The 12,502-nt window shown below is 44.4% G+C and overlaps 1 protein-coding gene across 1 annotated transcript in view; it reads right to left on the bottom strand.

Annotated features, from left to right (window-relative positions):
- The window catches only part of MIPEP (mitochondrial intermediate peptidase), a 149,051-nt gene that overhangs the window by 54,177 nt on the left and 82,372 nt on the right, over positions 1–12,502 (bottom strand). The window contains exons 15-16 of the mRNA XM_006831954.1: positions 9,899–9,973; positions 6,901–7,020 (exon numbers count right to left, since the gene is read on the bottom strand). Coding sequence (XP_006832017.1) covers positions 6,901–7,020; positions 9,899–9,973 — 195 coding nt within the window. The remainder of the gene's footprint in view (positions 1–6,900; positions 7,021–9,898; positions 9,974–12,502) is intronic.

The raw sequence follows: 12,502 nt of genomic DNA, 5'->3' as shown, positions 1-12,502 counted from the left end.
GAGCATTTTTACCAAATACTTTAAGTTCAGTACTATCTGAAGAGAGGGGGTAAACTTTACACCACCATGGAGATCTACTTCTTTCATTTCATAGAGTCTTTGTTTACATGCTGTTGTTGTTTTTAGAAAAATGGTCTTTCTGTGATTATTTACATTTTTATCTGAACAAGTATGAGATATGGATAACCCATTGCCTTTGAGTAGATTCTTCACACTGACATCTGAACAAGTATGAGGTGCGGATAATCCACTGACTTTGAGTGGATTCTTCACACTGACGTCTGAACAAGTATCAGATGCGGATAACCCACTGCCTTTGAGCGGATTCTTCACACCGACATCTGAACAAGTGTGAGGTACGGATAACCCACTGCCTCTGAGTTACATCTGGCTCCCAGCCACACTGTAGGACACAGGAGAACTGTTCTGCACGGTTTCTGAGGCTGCAATCTTTCATGAAGGCAGATAAACAGCCTCATCCTTCTCCCACAGAGCAGCTGGTAGGTTTCAACTGCCAGCCTTGCAGTTCACAGTCCAGTGCCTAACCCACAGCGCCACCAGGGTTCCTTGAGATTACAACAGCAAAGGTCAGAATTAGTCCTCAGCTTGTTTTACAAAGACTCCCATGTGGTCACTTTCTCTCCCCAGTCTTACTTTAAAAAGAACCATCTAGAAAAAAATCTGATTATTTTTAATCTGGATGGTAGAAACCATTTAACAGATAATTATTTCTTTTCTTCCTTTTTTTAATCAGTGACTCTAAAATCTTTTCAAATAGAATCATCAAGATATGTGGTCAAAGCTGGATAAAATTTTATATTCATAACAGAACAAAGGAGCTCTGGTAGCATAGTGGTTATAAGTCAGGCTGCTAACCGCAAGGTCAGCAGTTCAAAACTATCAGCTGTTCCATGGGAGAAAGACGAGACTTTCTGCTCCCGTAAAGATTTACAGCCTCAGAAAACCTATTTAGGGTCATTATGAGTCAGAACCAACTCCACGGCACACCAACAACAACAACTAAAATTGTGAAATCACCTATGAAAAAGTACGAAATATATATAAATCTAACCAGAACATAAGTTTTAATCTGCTTGATCCTCCAATGCACATATGATGAAGACAGTTCTTCCAAATTGCCCAAGGAGTAGGGAAGAAGGCGGAATGAAGCTGGGAAACACCGGGAAGAAGCCGGCCGAGGGATGTGACAGAGTGAGGATTGTATGAATTACTGAGAGGGGACAGGTCAGCTTCGTAACCCTTCACCCAATTCACAGGAACAATGTTAGATAGAAAGTTCTTCAACATCCACCATCACGTGACCACGGTGGGTGTTTTGTTTGTTTCTCTTCTTTGGGGGATCATTACAAAACAAAACAAAACTCCAACATTAAAGTAAAAAGGGCAGCGAACGGGGCTCTCAAAAGCTCTTTGAACACTTTGGTTCTCTTTACTCCATGCCCCTGCTCCCATCCATGGGCAAGCGGTCTGTTTGAAAGATGATCTGGGACCACTGGTTCCCCTCCAGCTCCCACAACTGGCAATTTAGTGGCTCTCCTCCCCTGCATTTAGAAGCATGATAACAGCAATGTCAGGTTCAGAAACTGTCCTTAAAACAAAACAAAACAAAACAAAACAAAACAAACCCAACGATTTCAACATTGGAAGCCCTCAAATTACACAGAAATTGTCTTCCAAAAGTTAATTTATTAGTCTGTTATTGGGAACTCAGACCACGCGTCCAAAATAAATATTCTCTGGAAGATGGTTACGTTCCAGCCTACTACACAATACAACCCTAAAATAATAAAAGGAAGCAGGCAGGATGCTGTTGTGGTTGTAGTAGTAGTAGAAACAGAAAAGAGGATGATGGGAAGTTGGAGGTACTAGTGGGAAGATAGGAGTCCTGGTGTGGCGCTGTGGACTAATGCATCAGACCGCAAAGTCATTTGAACTGCGATGTCCTGGATTCAGGCTCACCAGCTGCTCCTTGGAAACCCTACACAGGGTCGTTATGGTCGGAATCGACTTGACGGCACTTCATAACAAGTGAGCAGATGCCCATACATACGGGCTGATCCGACACGTGCCCCTTTTCCCCGTCTTGCTTCAGTGGCCCTCTGGACTGCTCCCAGACTTTGCCTCATCTCACTCAGCACCTGCTTCTGGGTCAGTCGTGGAGACTGCCTCCCAGACCTGACTTCCTCCATCCTTGAAGGACTTTCTGAGACTTACGCCATTCATCCCACAGCTACAAGCAGACATTTCCATGTTCTAGAGTCTATAGTCATCTCAACAAGTCTCCCACCCCACCTGTGTTCCCTGCTTCACCGAACGTCATCTCCATCAACCCAGGCAGTGTGAGCGGATCCTTCCCCATTCGGCTGTCCCTTATCAACACTGCCCATCCTTTCAGCCACCATGTAAATCGGACTGAGGGTCTACCTGGGTTTCTTAACCACTCTTCTATCCGGCCTATCCAACCCACCCGCCTCCTTTCATAAACCATCTCCCAGAGTCCGACCACTGCTAAGTCTGTGGTGTGACCCTATGGCTCCGTGCTTGTGTAGACTGAATAGAAGAAGATGCCATGCAAGGTGAGGCCAAATGCAGGAGCCAAATGGCACACAATGCCCCCCTTTCCTCTATTTCCGGTACGAGGCCTCCCTACGGGAATTAGAAAACAAGGTTCTCAACATTTCTAAATGTTCTCATCACCTTTCACTTAAACTCAGTGTTTCTTAAGAAGCAAGCTCCCCTCAACCCCATCTACCCTTTGTGACAGTAAGAAATCATGCTTGGGAAAGTGGAAGGTTGGAGAAAGAAAAGAAGACCCCCCCACAAGATGGAGTGTCACAGTGGGAGCTGCAACGGCAGTAGAGATTATTGTGAGGTTGGCCCAGGATTGGGCAGCATTTCGTTCTGTTGTATTTAGGGTTGTTATGCCTATTAGAGATTAAGTGAGCTTGTCTAATATCTGTTCATGTCTGACTTACTTCACACTCAGCATTATGTTGTCAAGGTTCATCCATATTGTAGAAGGTATCCGAAAGATAAGTCCCATCAGAAAACTGAGGCGTACTGGAGTCCAATCTACAAGTCTGCATTACTAGTTGTTGTTTTTGTTAATTGCCATCCATTGGTTCCAACTCATAGTGACATCATATAGGGAGGGTTTCAGAGGAGTGGCAGGTGGGTTTGAACCACTAACCTTGAAGTTCAAATTGAACTTGCAGTTCAGTGCTTATCCTATAGTGCCACACACCAGGACTCTGCACCCACATTACGAGTGGGCATGTAAATGAAGTAGCCTCTGTGGAAATTCCTCAAAAAGTGAAACAGAATCACGCAATGACCCAGCAATTCCATTCCTAGGTATGGACCCAAAAGACGTGAAAACGGGTGCACAGACGGACAGATGCACACCAATGTTCACAGAAGTACTGCTCACAATAGCCAAGGGGCGGAGGCAACCCAAGTGCCCATCAACAGCTGAACGATAAACAACACATGGCATAGCCATACAATGGCTGTACAGCCAGAGAGTGAACAGAAATTCTGCTGCATGCTGTGACATGAATGATAAAAAAAGGCAGGGCCAGAAACTCAGCCAAGCTGAAGTCGGCAGGTTTGGGAAGCATCCCAGTTTCTCTTCATTTTGATCTTCTATAACTTTAGTATTTACCAGTCATGCTACAAGCAGGAGGGGTTTTCAGAAAGTTTGTAGAAGAATTCCAGGATCTTTGAATGCCATCCTTCCATGAACTTTCTGAAGCCCCCTTGGACGTGCAGTTAAGGCACACCCACCTAAAAACCAAACAAAGCAGCCAAGTGGGATATAGCATGTGCGCAAAACCATACAAGCGTGACTATGACAACGCTTTTAAGAGATAAAGCTATTAGAAAGAAAAAGCTATTGTTGAAGCCAGTTTTGACTCATAGCAACCCTAGGTAACAGCAGAAATGTACCATCAGGTTTGCTTTGAGCATCTTTATGACAGCAGACCTCTAGGCCTTTCTCCCACGAAGCCTGTGGGCGGATTCAAACTGCTAATCTCTCAGTCAGCAACCAAGCACTTAACTACTAAGCCACCAATTAAAAAAACAAAACAAAAATCTGCTGCCACTGAGTTGACTCTGACTCACAGAGACCCCGTGGGACAGAGGAGAGCTCCCCCCTAGGGCTTCCAAGGCTGTAAGTGTTTACGGAAGGAGACTGCCAAGTCTTTCTCCCTCCAAGTGGCTGTGGTTCAAACTGCTGCTGTTTTGGCTCACTCAGCACTCAGCCCACTGTGCCACCAGGGCAGCTTTATCAGAACCTGGCTAAGTTCTGGCGACTGTAATTTTCTCCAGAGATGAGCCATTATAGTCTTTTCTTCTTCTTTCTGTAACTTTTTTTTGTGAATTGAATGAAGGTTTAGAGAGCTCACCATCTCTACAGTCAGTGACTGTGGTCCCCTCCATGCAACATCACTGATCCCACCTCCTCTCTGTGCCTCTTACTCCTATTACACGCTCTCTCCCAAATCCTGACTCCTTCGGTGAAGGCTGCCCTTTCAATCTTGAATGATGGCCCATTCCATGTGAGCAGACCTCACTGGTAGGCTGTTGTTCCCGCTATAGACCTGCTTGGCTGAAAACTGGGCCACAAGGGGAGTTCTGGTCCAGGCCTGAAGGGTGGCTGAGGGCCACAGTCTCGGGTTCCTTCGGTCGTTCTGACAAGTACAGTCTCTTCTATAACATTTTGTTCCACGTTTTTTCCCCACCCATGAATTCCTTCTTCTGGACATGATCGTCAATAATGCTCACTCATGACCAGTAGTAAGCAATACATTACAGGCAAGGTCAAGCTGTGTAGGCTAGTGTGACTAGTACTAACACAGGTACAGATGGTCTTGCTTCTGGGACAACAGGAGCCTGGGACAACATGGAGACCAAACGCCCTGTTACTTCACTGCTCTGCGAGGTCTGAGCTCTGCCCACGCATGTCTGAGTTTGCTGACTGGCAGAGCCTACCTCTGCACAGCACGTTCTGGTGTTCGAACCACAGGACCCTTTACACGTGTACTCTGCATTTCCCAGGGGACACAAAGCTTTCAAGGTGAGTTCTCTTTCTTTCGGCTCAGTGACAAGGACCTAAACCTGAACCAACTGGCAGTCCTCATGCCACCAAGTTGGGGGAGGTCTGTCTGAGAATGAGACTCACCCAGGGGGTAAAAAAATAGAGCTGAGAAATGCAAGAAGAGAGAGATTTCTCACAATATTGTCTAAGATCATGATTCAACTTACTTGAAGCCACACAAAACCCAGGACTTTTCGGTGATGAGACTCAATAAACAACCTTAGTGCTTAAAGACAGTAGTAAGAGGTGGGTTTCTATCACTTGGAACAGAAAAAGTACAGTATAGTATAAAAGAGTCAGGCAGATGCTCACTGCAGCAGCCAACAGTATTTTTACGCAAATAATGCGCACCGCCTACATTTGTAAGCCAAATGCGCCCTTCCCCAAGAGGCATTTTCTTAAGTACTATTCTGCCAACTTTCTAGAAACGTGGCAGTGAAACAAAATGACCACAGCACACTTAGGAAAACCCCTCAAGTGGGGAGAGGAAGAGAAGGCAGGTGGCAAACAAACCCAGAAGGCAAGTCTTATTTGCATAAAACTATGGTACTCTCCACTCTCCCAGCTTCCTTATAGGAGCACTGAGAACATACAGAGCAACGTTGTCTTTATCAGTTGGTTTTGGATCCCAACACAATCACTCACTATGTCAGTGCCCTTCATCGTTAGCTGCCACCTAGTGGATCCCAAGCCCAGAGCAATGTTTGCAGGACAGAACCACTCCAGAGTCTTCACACTATGACCTTTCAGGAGCACAGTACCATGTCTGTCTTCTGAGGTGCCTCAGGGTGAGTTCAAACCACCAACCTCTGGGCTAGTAGGCAAGGGTGTCATCATTTATGCCACGCTCTCAGGCATTCGGCCCCAAATATCGGGATATTCTCTCATTTCAAGTACTGTTTGAAGAGTTAAATCATGTCATTTTGCAATGCTACCAGACAGATGTTCTGGTACGTGCCGCACACTGACAGATGCGGACACCACTGCTGGGCCCCGCTGTCGGAGACTAAATGACACAGGACATGGGGAGTATCGGCTACGATCCCTGGCACACAGGAAGGTGCTCACTGCAATGAGAGCTGAGACCCCGACAATCACCTTCATCTCACATGACAGCCACCCTTGCTCACTCTAGAAACAGAAGGTCCAGACCAATGCCACTTGCCATTTGCCACCATCACTCTCCCAGAAATCTAGAAAAAAACACCTCGCCAAGGGAACAAAACAGCATATAAATGGCTGTTTACAGCTTAGTGGTTATGAATCAGGCTGCGAACCTTAAGTTAGCAGTTCGAAACTACCAGCTGTTCCGCGGGAGAAAGATGAGGCTTTCTGTTCCCGTACAGATTTACAGCCTCGGAAACCCTGTACAGGGTCACTATGGGTCGGAACCAACTCCACGGCACTTAACAACAAACAGGCATTAAGTAAGCCGGGCAATTTCTAGCACTTGCCCCAAGTTAAGGAGACTGGTGGCGCTGTGGGTTGGGCTATTAACTTCAAGGTCAGCAGTTCAAAACCACTAACCGCTCTGTGGGAGTAAGACGAGGCTGTCAGTGCCTGTAAAGATTTACAGTCTTGGAAACCTTGTATAAGATTACTATGAATCGGAATCAACCCGATGGAAGCAGGGTTTTTCATACCCTAGATATGAAACTTTGAATGTACACATTTCACATTCTCCCACGAAGAGGCTGACCATAGCCTACCTGCTGCCACAGAGATATGAACAGAACTACTGAAGCCTGTAGGCAACAGGATTCAAACGGTGGACTCACAGTGTTGGGAACGTAGGGCAGCCCATAAAACTTCTCCTGAGTTTCCTGAAGAATGTCTGTGGTCGACTTCCTCAGGGGATGCTTCCCATGGTAGATCTGATCCAGAATGGCGTAGAAGACCTAGGCAAGGAAAACACCTGCTTACTTGTGGTATCTTGTTCTCAGAGGCAGTATGCAGTCAACCAAAGACCTTAGAAGTGTCCCAGCATAATCGTTCTAAATCAGCTCAAAACATCCAGATAGAATTGTATGCAGCTGGAGACAGAGTGCAGACCACATTTAAGACTTTGCCTGGTATGGCGCTGTGGGTTAATGCGCTGGACTGCAAAGTCCGTTTGAACTGCAAGGTCAGCTGTTCAAACTCACCAGGCCATCTTTGGAAACCCTACACAGGGTCACTATGGGGTGGAACCTACTCAACGGCACTTTACAGTAATAACAACAATGATGAAAAGGCATGCTCCCAACCGTTTCATGGTTAAGGACACCAGTGAATTTTGAACCTTATCCATAAGGTGGATTCTTTTTGCATGCAATATAGGAAATTGAATTTTAACCTAGAAGACCGGAATTTTGCCAATATACACGAGGAGGCTTCAAAAAGTTGGTGGGAAAATTCCATTCTCCTGTAATTCCATTCTTCTACACACTTTCTGAAGCTCAGGGACAAAACACTGAGTTACAAGGTGTGACCCCTTGGGACCTAGCAAATTGTTTGATTTCCTCCTGGAATCCTGATGTTACCTGAGTGATAGGAATGAAATGTCAGCTATAGATACCCTAGTTCTGTGATGAGACTAAGTGAATACAGCAAAGCGAAGGGAGAGAAAGGAGTAACAACTGAGCATCTGGCAGGAAGGATTCGGAGGCAGCTGTTAGTGTTCCTGGAGTTACGGCCAAGTCAGACCCCAGCACCTGGTCTTCAGAAGCAGCTGCTGGACAGGGGAGAGACTAGCTGGAGAAAGTGGCCAGAGACACAGTTCCCTGGACTACAGGCCACTGGAACCTAATAGGGGAAGCAAACAGTGCTAGAAGTCTGAATGTAAATGTTGCTGCTCATTAAGCGCTGAGAACTCAATTTTGTGTGTAAAGATGAATGTGCTTTTCCACGTTCCACATCTGATTTGAACTATGAACACTGTGTGGAGTTCATTGATTGGAAGAAGGTAGACAGTGCTTTCTTTCAAACGAAAATGCTGACAGGCATGTATGCTTCCCATACGTATCTTTCTGATTGAGACAGGGAATTTGTGGGGAACTTGCAGCTGCTGACTTGAAAGAAGGGAGGATTCGTTTGAATAAAAGAAAGTATTTCAATGACCTCCAGCTTTCGGCTTCATCTAGATAGAGAATGATGGTTCTAAATTACAAACTCAACCTTAAACCTCCCAAGGGGAACATACAGCCACTTCTTTCACATAAATACCACTTTACTGTAAAACTTGTCATCTAAACATATAGCTGAACGCCGTTCTCTCGGCCCTACATTCTGTAACGAGTAACAATGGAAAACAATCATCCGAAAAGCAAAACTGACTCATCTGGGTCATTTTTACCCTAACCAGAGTAGATTATTAGGAGTTAAAGTGTTCAAATTCTAACCTCAGCTAAGGTGAGGAGTGTTTTGTCCCAGTCTGTAATCAAAATCAACATGGAAGAGTCTCGTTTCTTCAGGTAGGCCATCAGGTAGGCCATCTGCCTGTGTGGTAGCAAGCTACAGCCAGGCAGGCCATCAGGTAAGCCATCTGCCTGTGTGGTAGCAAGCTACAGCCAGGCAGTATATATCAAAAGCAAAGGCGGGTGGGGGGCAAGATGCCTACTGCAGAGACTAGCAAGTGGACAGACTCTTGCCAAGTAATGCTCATTTTAAAAAAATAATTTTTTTTAAATCCTCAAATGGTTGTTTGCCCTTTGCTTTTAATTATAGTGCTATGAACAGAGAGTGGTTAACGTAAATAAAATGTAAATTCATGGGTTTGTCTAGATTAGGCACTTTCTTTAGTGAAAAAATTTTTATAAGGTATAAAGTATATTTTCAAAAGACTTTCTAGGGAATGAATTTTTTGCAAAACTAAAACTTGGAAATAGGAGATTGTATCATTACGAGAGTCCCGAGGTGTGCTGTAGGATTAGCACTGGATTGTGAACCACAAGGTCGGCAGTTCAAACCCACCAGCTGCTCCTTGGAGACCCTATACAGGGTCGCTATGAGTTGGAACCAACTCGATGGTACTTAACAACAACATCATTATAAGAGGTTCCTCGTGTGGCACTGTAGGATCAGCACTTGACCACAAGGTTGGTTTGAAGTGCAAGGTCAACTGTTTGAACCCACCAGTCACTCATCGGAAACCCCTAAACAGAGTCATTATGAGTCAGGACCGACTCAATGGCAACTTGACAACAACAATGTCTTCATAATGTGGATACTACCTAAGATGAAAGATGGATGCTTAGTCTATGTTGACTCTGAAGAGTTCATGAAGGTTCTGGACGCCATACACAAACTCCACAATTACCAATGCCTCAACACCTGCTACCCTGTAGAAATGATAGCCAGATGGTTCTAAAAACCTTTTTACTCTTTAGTGAGAAACCAGAAAACTTGGCTTTGAATATTAACTAAAAATAATAGTTGTTACTGTTTAAACCGCAGTGCTAAAAACAAATCTTAAAAAGGCAAACAATGAATAAAAATGATCCATAGTTGGTTTTAAGTCCTAGCCCAAGTGATGAGCAGATGATGTAAAAGAAACCCTGTAAGTTCTCCAAGCTTTGACTGTCTTGACTGAAAATGGAGAGCATCTTAACACCCTCTCTGTAAGGACACTGTGAGTACTGAATGAGTCGAGTTGGCTCCAGTTCTTTGAACTGAGATGAAAGATGTTTTAGAAGTATAATTATTATAATAGACGTGTAGCGCGGCTCAGAATCTAAAGTTACATGTTTATCTTGGATAATGACTCTGGAAAACATCAGAACAAAGGTCCATACGTACCTGAAGTTGCATATCAGCTGCTGCACAAACTTTTTTAGATTCACACAGGCGGGACACCATGTTTTTTGGTAGTGGCTTGAGAAACAAAAGAACAAACAGAGTATAAGGCTTAATAAGTATTGAGGGCTCAAGAAATTTAACCTGAAATACACAATGAAAAGTAGAATTCATTATCGTTTTAAACATAATGATCACTTTTTAACACTTTAGTTGACCAGGCGACAAGGGTGAAGACATGCCATTTCATTTCAAAAAGTGGCAACTTGTCAAGTAGGGATGTTGTTGTTGTTGTTGTTATGTGCCGTGGAGTCGGTTCTGACCCATAGCGACCCTGTACAGGGTTTCCAAGGCTGTAAATCTTTACGGGAGCAGAAAGCCTCATCTTTCTTCTGTGGAACAGTTGGTAGTTTCAAACTGCTGACCTTGCGGCTCGCAGCCCGATTGGTAACTACTACGCTACCAGAGCTGAAGTTGGGATAGCATGTGACAATGTGAGATTTTAGGGAACTAAGGAGCTCTGGTAGTGTAGTGATTACCAATTGGGCTGTGAACCTCAAGGTCAGCAGTTCGAAATACCAGCTGTTCCACAGGAGAAAGATGAGGTGTTCTGCTCCCGTAAAGATTTACAGCCTCAGAAACTCTGTACAGGGTCGCTATGAGTCGGAACTGATTCTATGGCACATAACCACCCACTACCACCACTGTGGGTTAATGTGCCAGATTGCAAAGCCATTTGAACTGCAAGGTCGGCAGTTCAAGCTCACCAGCTGCTCCTCGGAAACCCTGTACAGGGTCGCTATGGGTCGGAACCGACTCGACGGCACTTAACAACAACCACCACCACCACCAAGATACTGACACCGATATTATTTTTTATATCCACTTAAAACCCTGAAGTAAATATTTTTCTGCTCCTTTGTTACTTACCAATGAATGTTTGCTCAGCTGCTCCTTTTGTTTTGTTCTGTTTTTTTAATTAAAAAGAAAGCTTACAGTTTTATTTTGTTGAAAAAAGACACAGAAAAGCATCCGTCCACTTTGTACATGTCCATTCAATAACACTGATGACAGGCTCTGAGTTGTCCACCCTTCTCACCCTTAGTCTCTGAACTGCTCCTCTCCCACTGACAAACTCACTGCCCCATAGCGTTCTACTTAACATTTCAAATTCCTGTTGTCAATCTGATCCCACACAGTTCTTTATAAAAGAGCAGAGTGCTCAGGCAGACATTCTAGTTAAGCGTAACAGTTTGGTTTTAAGACGTCAGGGGACATTTTTGGATTAAAGAGAAAAGGAAGATTTGAATACCATTTCAGGTAACTGTGAATATATTTCTTTAATACTACACCAAAACCTGACATATGGTAGTTTCTTAAAGCTTAGCTAAAATGAAGACTCAAACCACATTAATAAACTCTTGATACTATGACATTAAAATGAACTGGTGTCTCTTACAGAGAATGGATTTTTAGCTATGTTTAACTTTGCAATATCATTTGGAAAGCATTGCTTCACCAAGTAATGCAGAACTTCTAACGTTGGCATGTGACAATAAACAGTACCACAAGGTTCCCATTTGCCAGTGTCTCCACCTGTCATCTGATGAAAGGCTGCCAAGTTCACGGTTCCTGCTACTTTGAAGTACACATCCTAACTGATGAAAGGACTGAAAGATTAAGATGTGAGGGAGGACAAGGGCATTCAAGGGACCAGACAGTATTAAAGTTCAACTGCTAGCTCAACAAACAGCCATGAGAATTCAGTATGTATGCCCTTCTACCTGAAAGAACTGTGTCTAATGCCCCTATAGGATTATTGTTGTTGTTGTTGTTATGTGCCGTGGAGTCAGTTCCAACTCATAGCGACCCTGTGCAGGGTTTCCGAGGCTGTAAATCTTAATGGGAGCACAAAGCCTCATCTTTCTCCCGTGGAACAGCTGGTAGTTTTGAACTGCTGACCCTGAGGTTATGCTCCCAGAGCTCCTTTATGAGTGACTAATTAGGCCAAATCCTGTATCATCAAATATCCTCTTAGATAATTAATGTATTTGAAGGCACACTTTGCCCAGCCAAACGCTACCTTTAACATCATTGATACTGATGTTTACTGTGGAGTCTTTTTACTTCTTTCATCTCTATTTACAATCTAAATTATAACCCAAAACCGAACCAGTTGCCAGTGAGTCGATTCTGCGTCCTGGTGACCCATGTGTGTCAGAGTAGAACTGTGCTCCATAGGGTTTATCAGTGGCTGATTTGGGGAGGTAGATCATTGAACCTTTCCCTTCAAGCCCCTCCAAAGATCAACAGTCTAGGTTTATAGTGTACAAACGAACCACTAGCCAAAACCAGACCCACTGCCATTGAGTTGGTTCTGACTCCCGGTGACTCTGTTAGGAGTCACAGAGTAGAACTGCTCCTCAGGGTTTCCGAGACTGGAAACCTTCTGGGAGCAGACAGCCTCATCCTTCTCTGGAGCAGCAGCTGAACAGGGCTCTCAGGAAGGGCAGTGTGAGTGGGAGCTAGAAGATTCCTGACTCTGTCCCTGGGGGCTCACCAGTGCCTGGCACACAGCCAGTGTGAGGGAGGGAGGAAAGGGAAGGA

This window comes from Chrysochloris asiatica, unplaced genomic scaffold (genome assembly GCF_000296735.1).
Source record: "Chrysochloris asiatica unplaced genomic scaffold, ChrAsi1.0 scaffold00005, whole genome shotgun sequence".
Classification (NCBI taxonomy): Eukaryota; Metazoa; Chordata; class Mammalia; order Afrosoricida; family Chrysochloridae; genus Chrysochloris; species Chrysochloris asiatica.
Note: the sequence above shows the minus strand (reverse complement) of the source record. Positions and strands in the feature narration are given on the sequence as shown.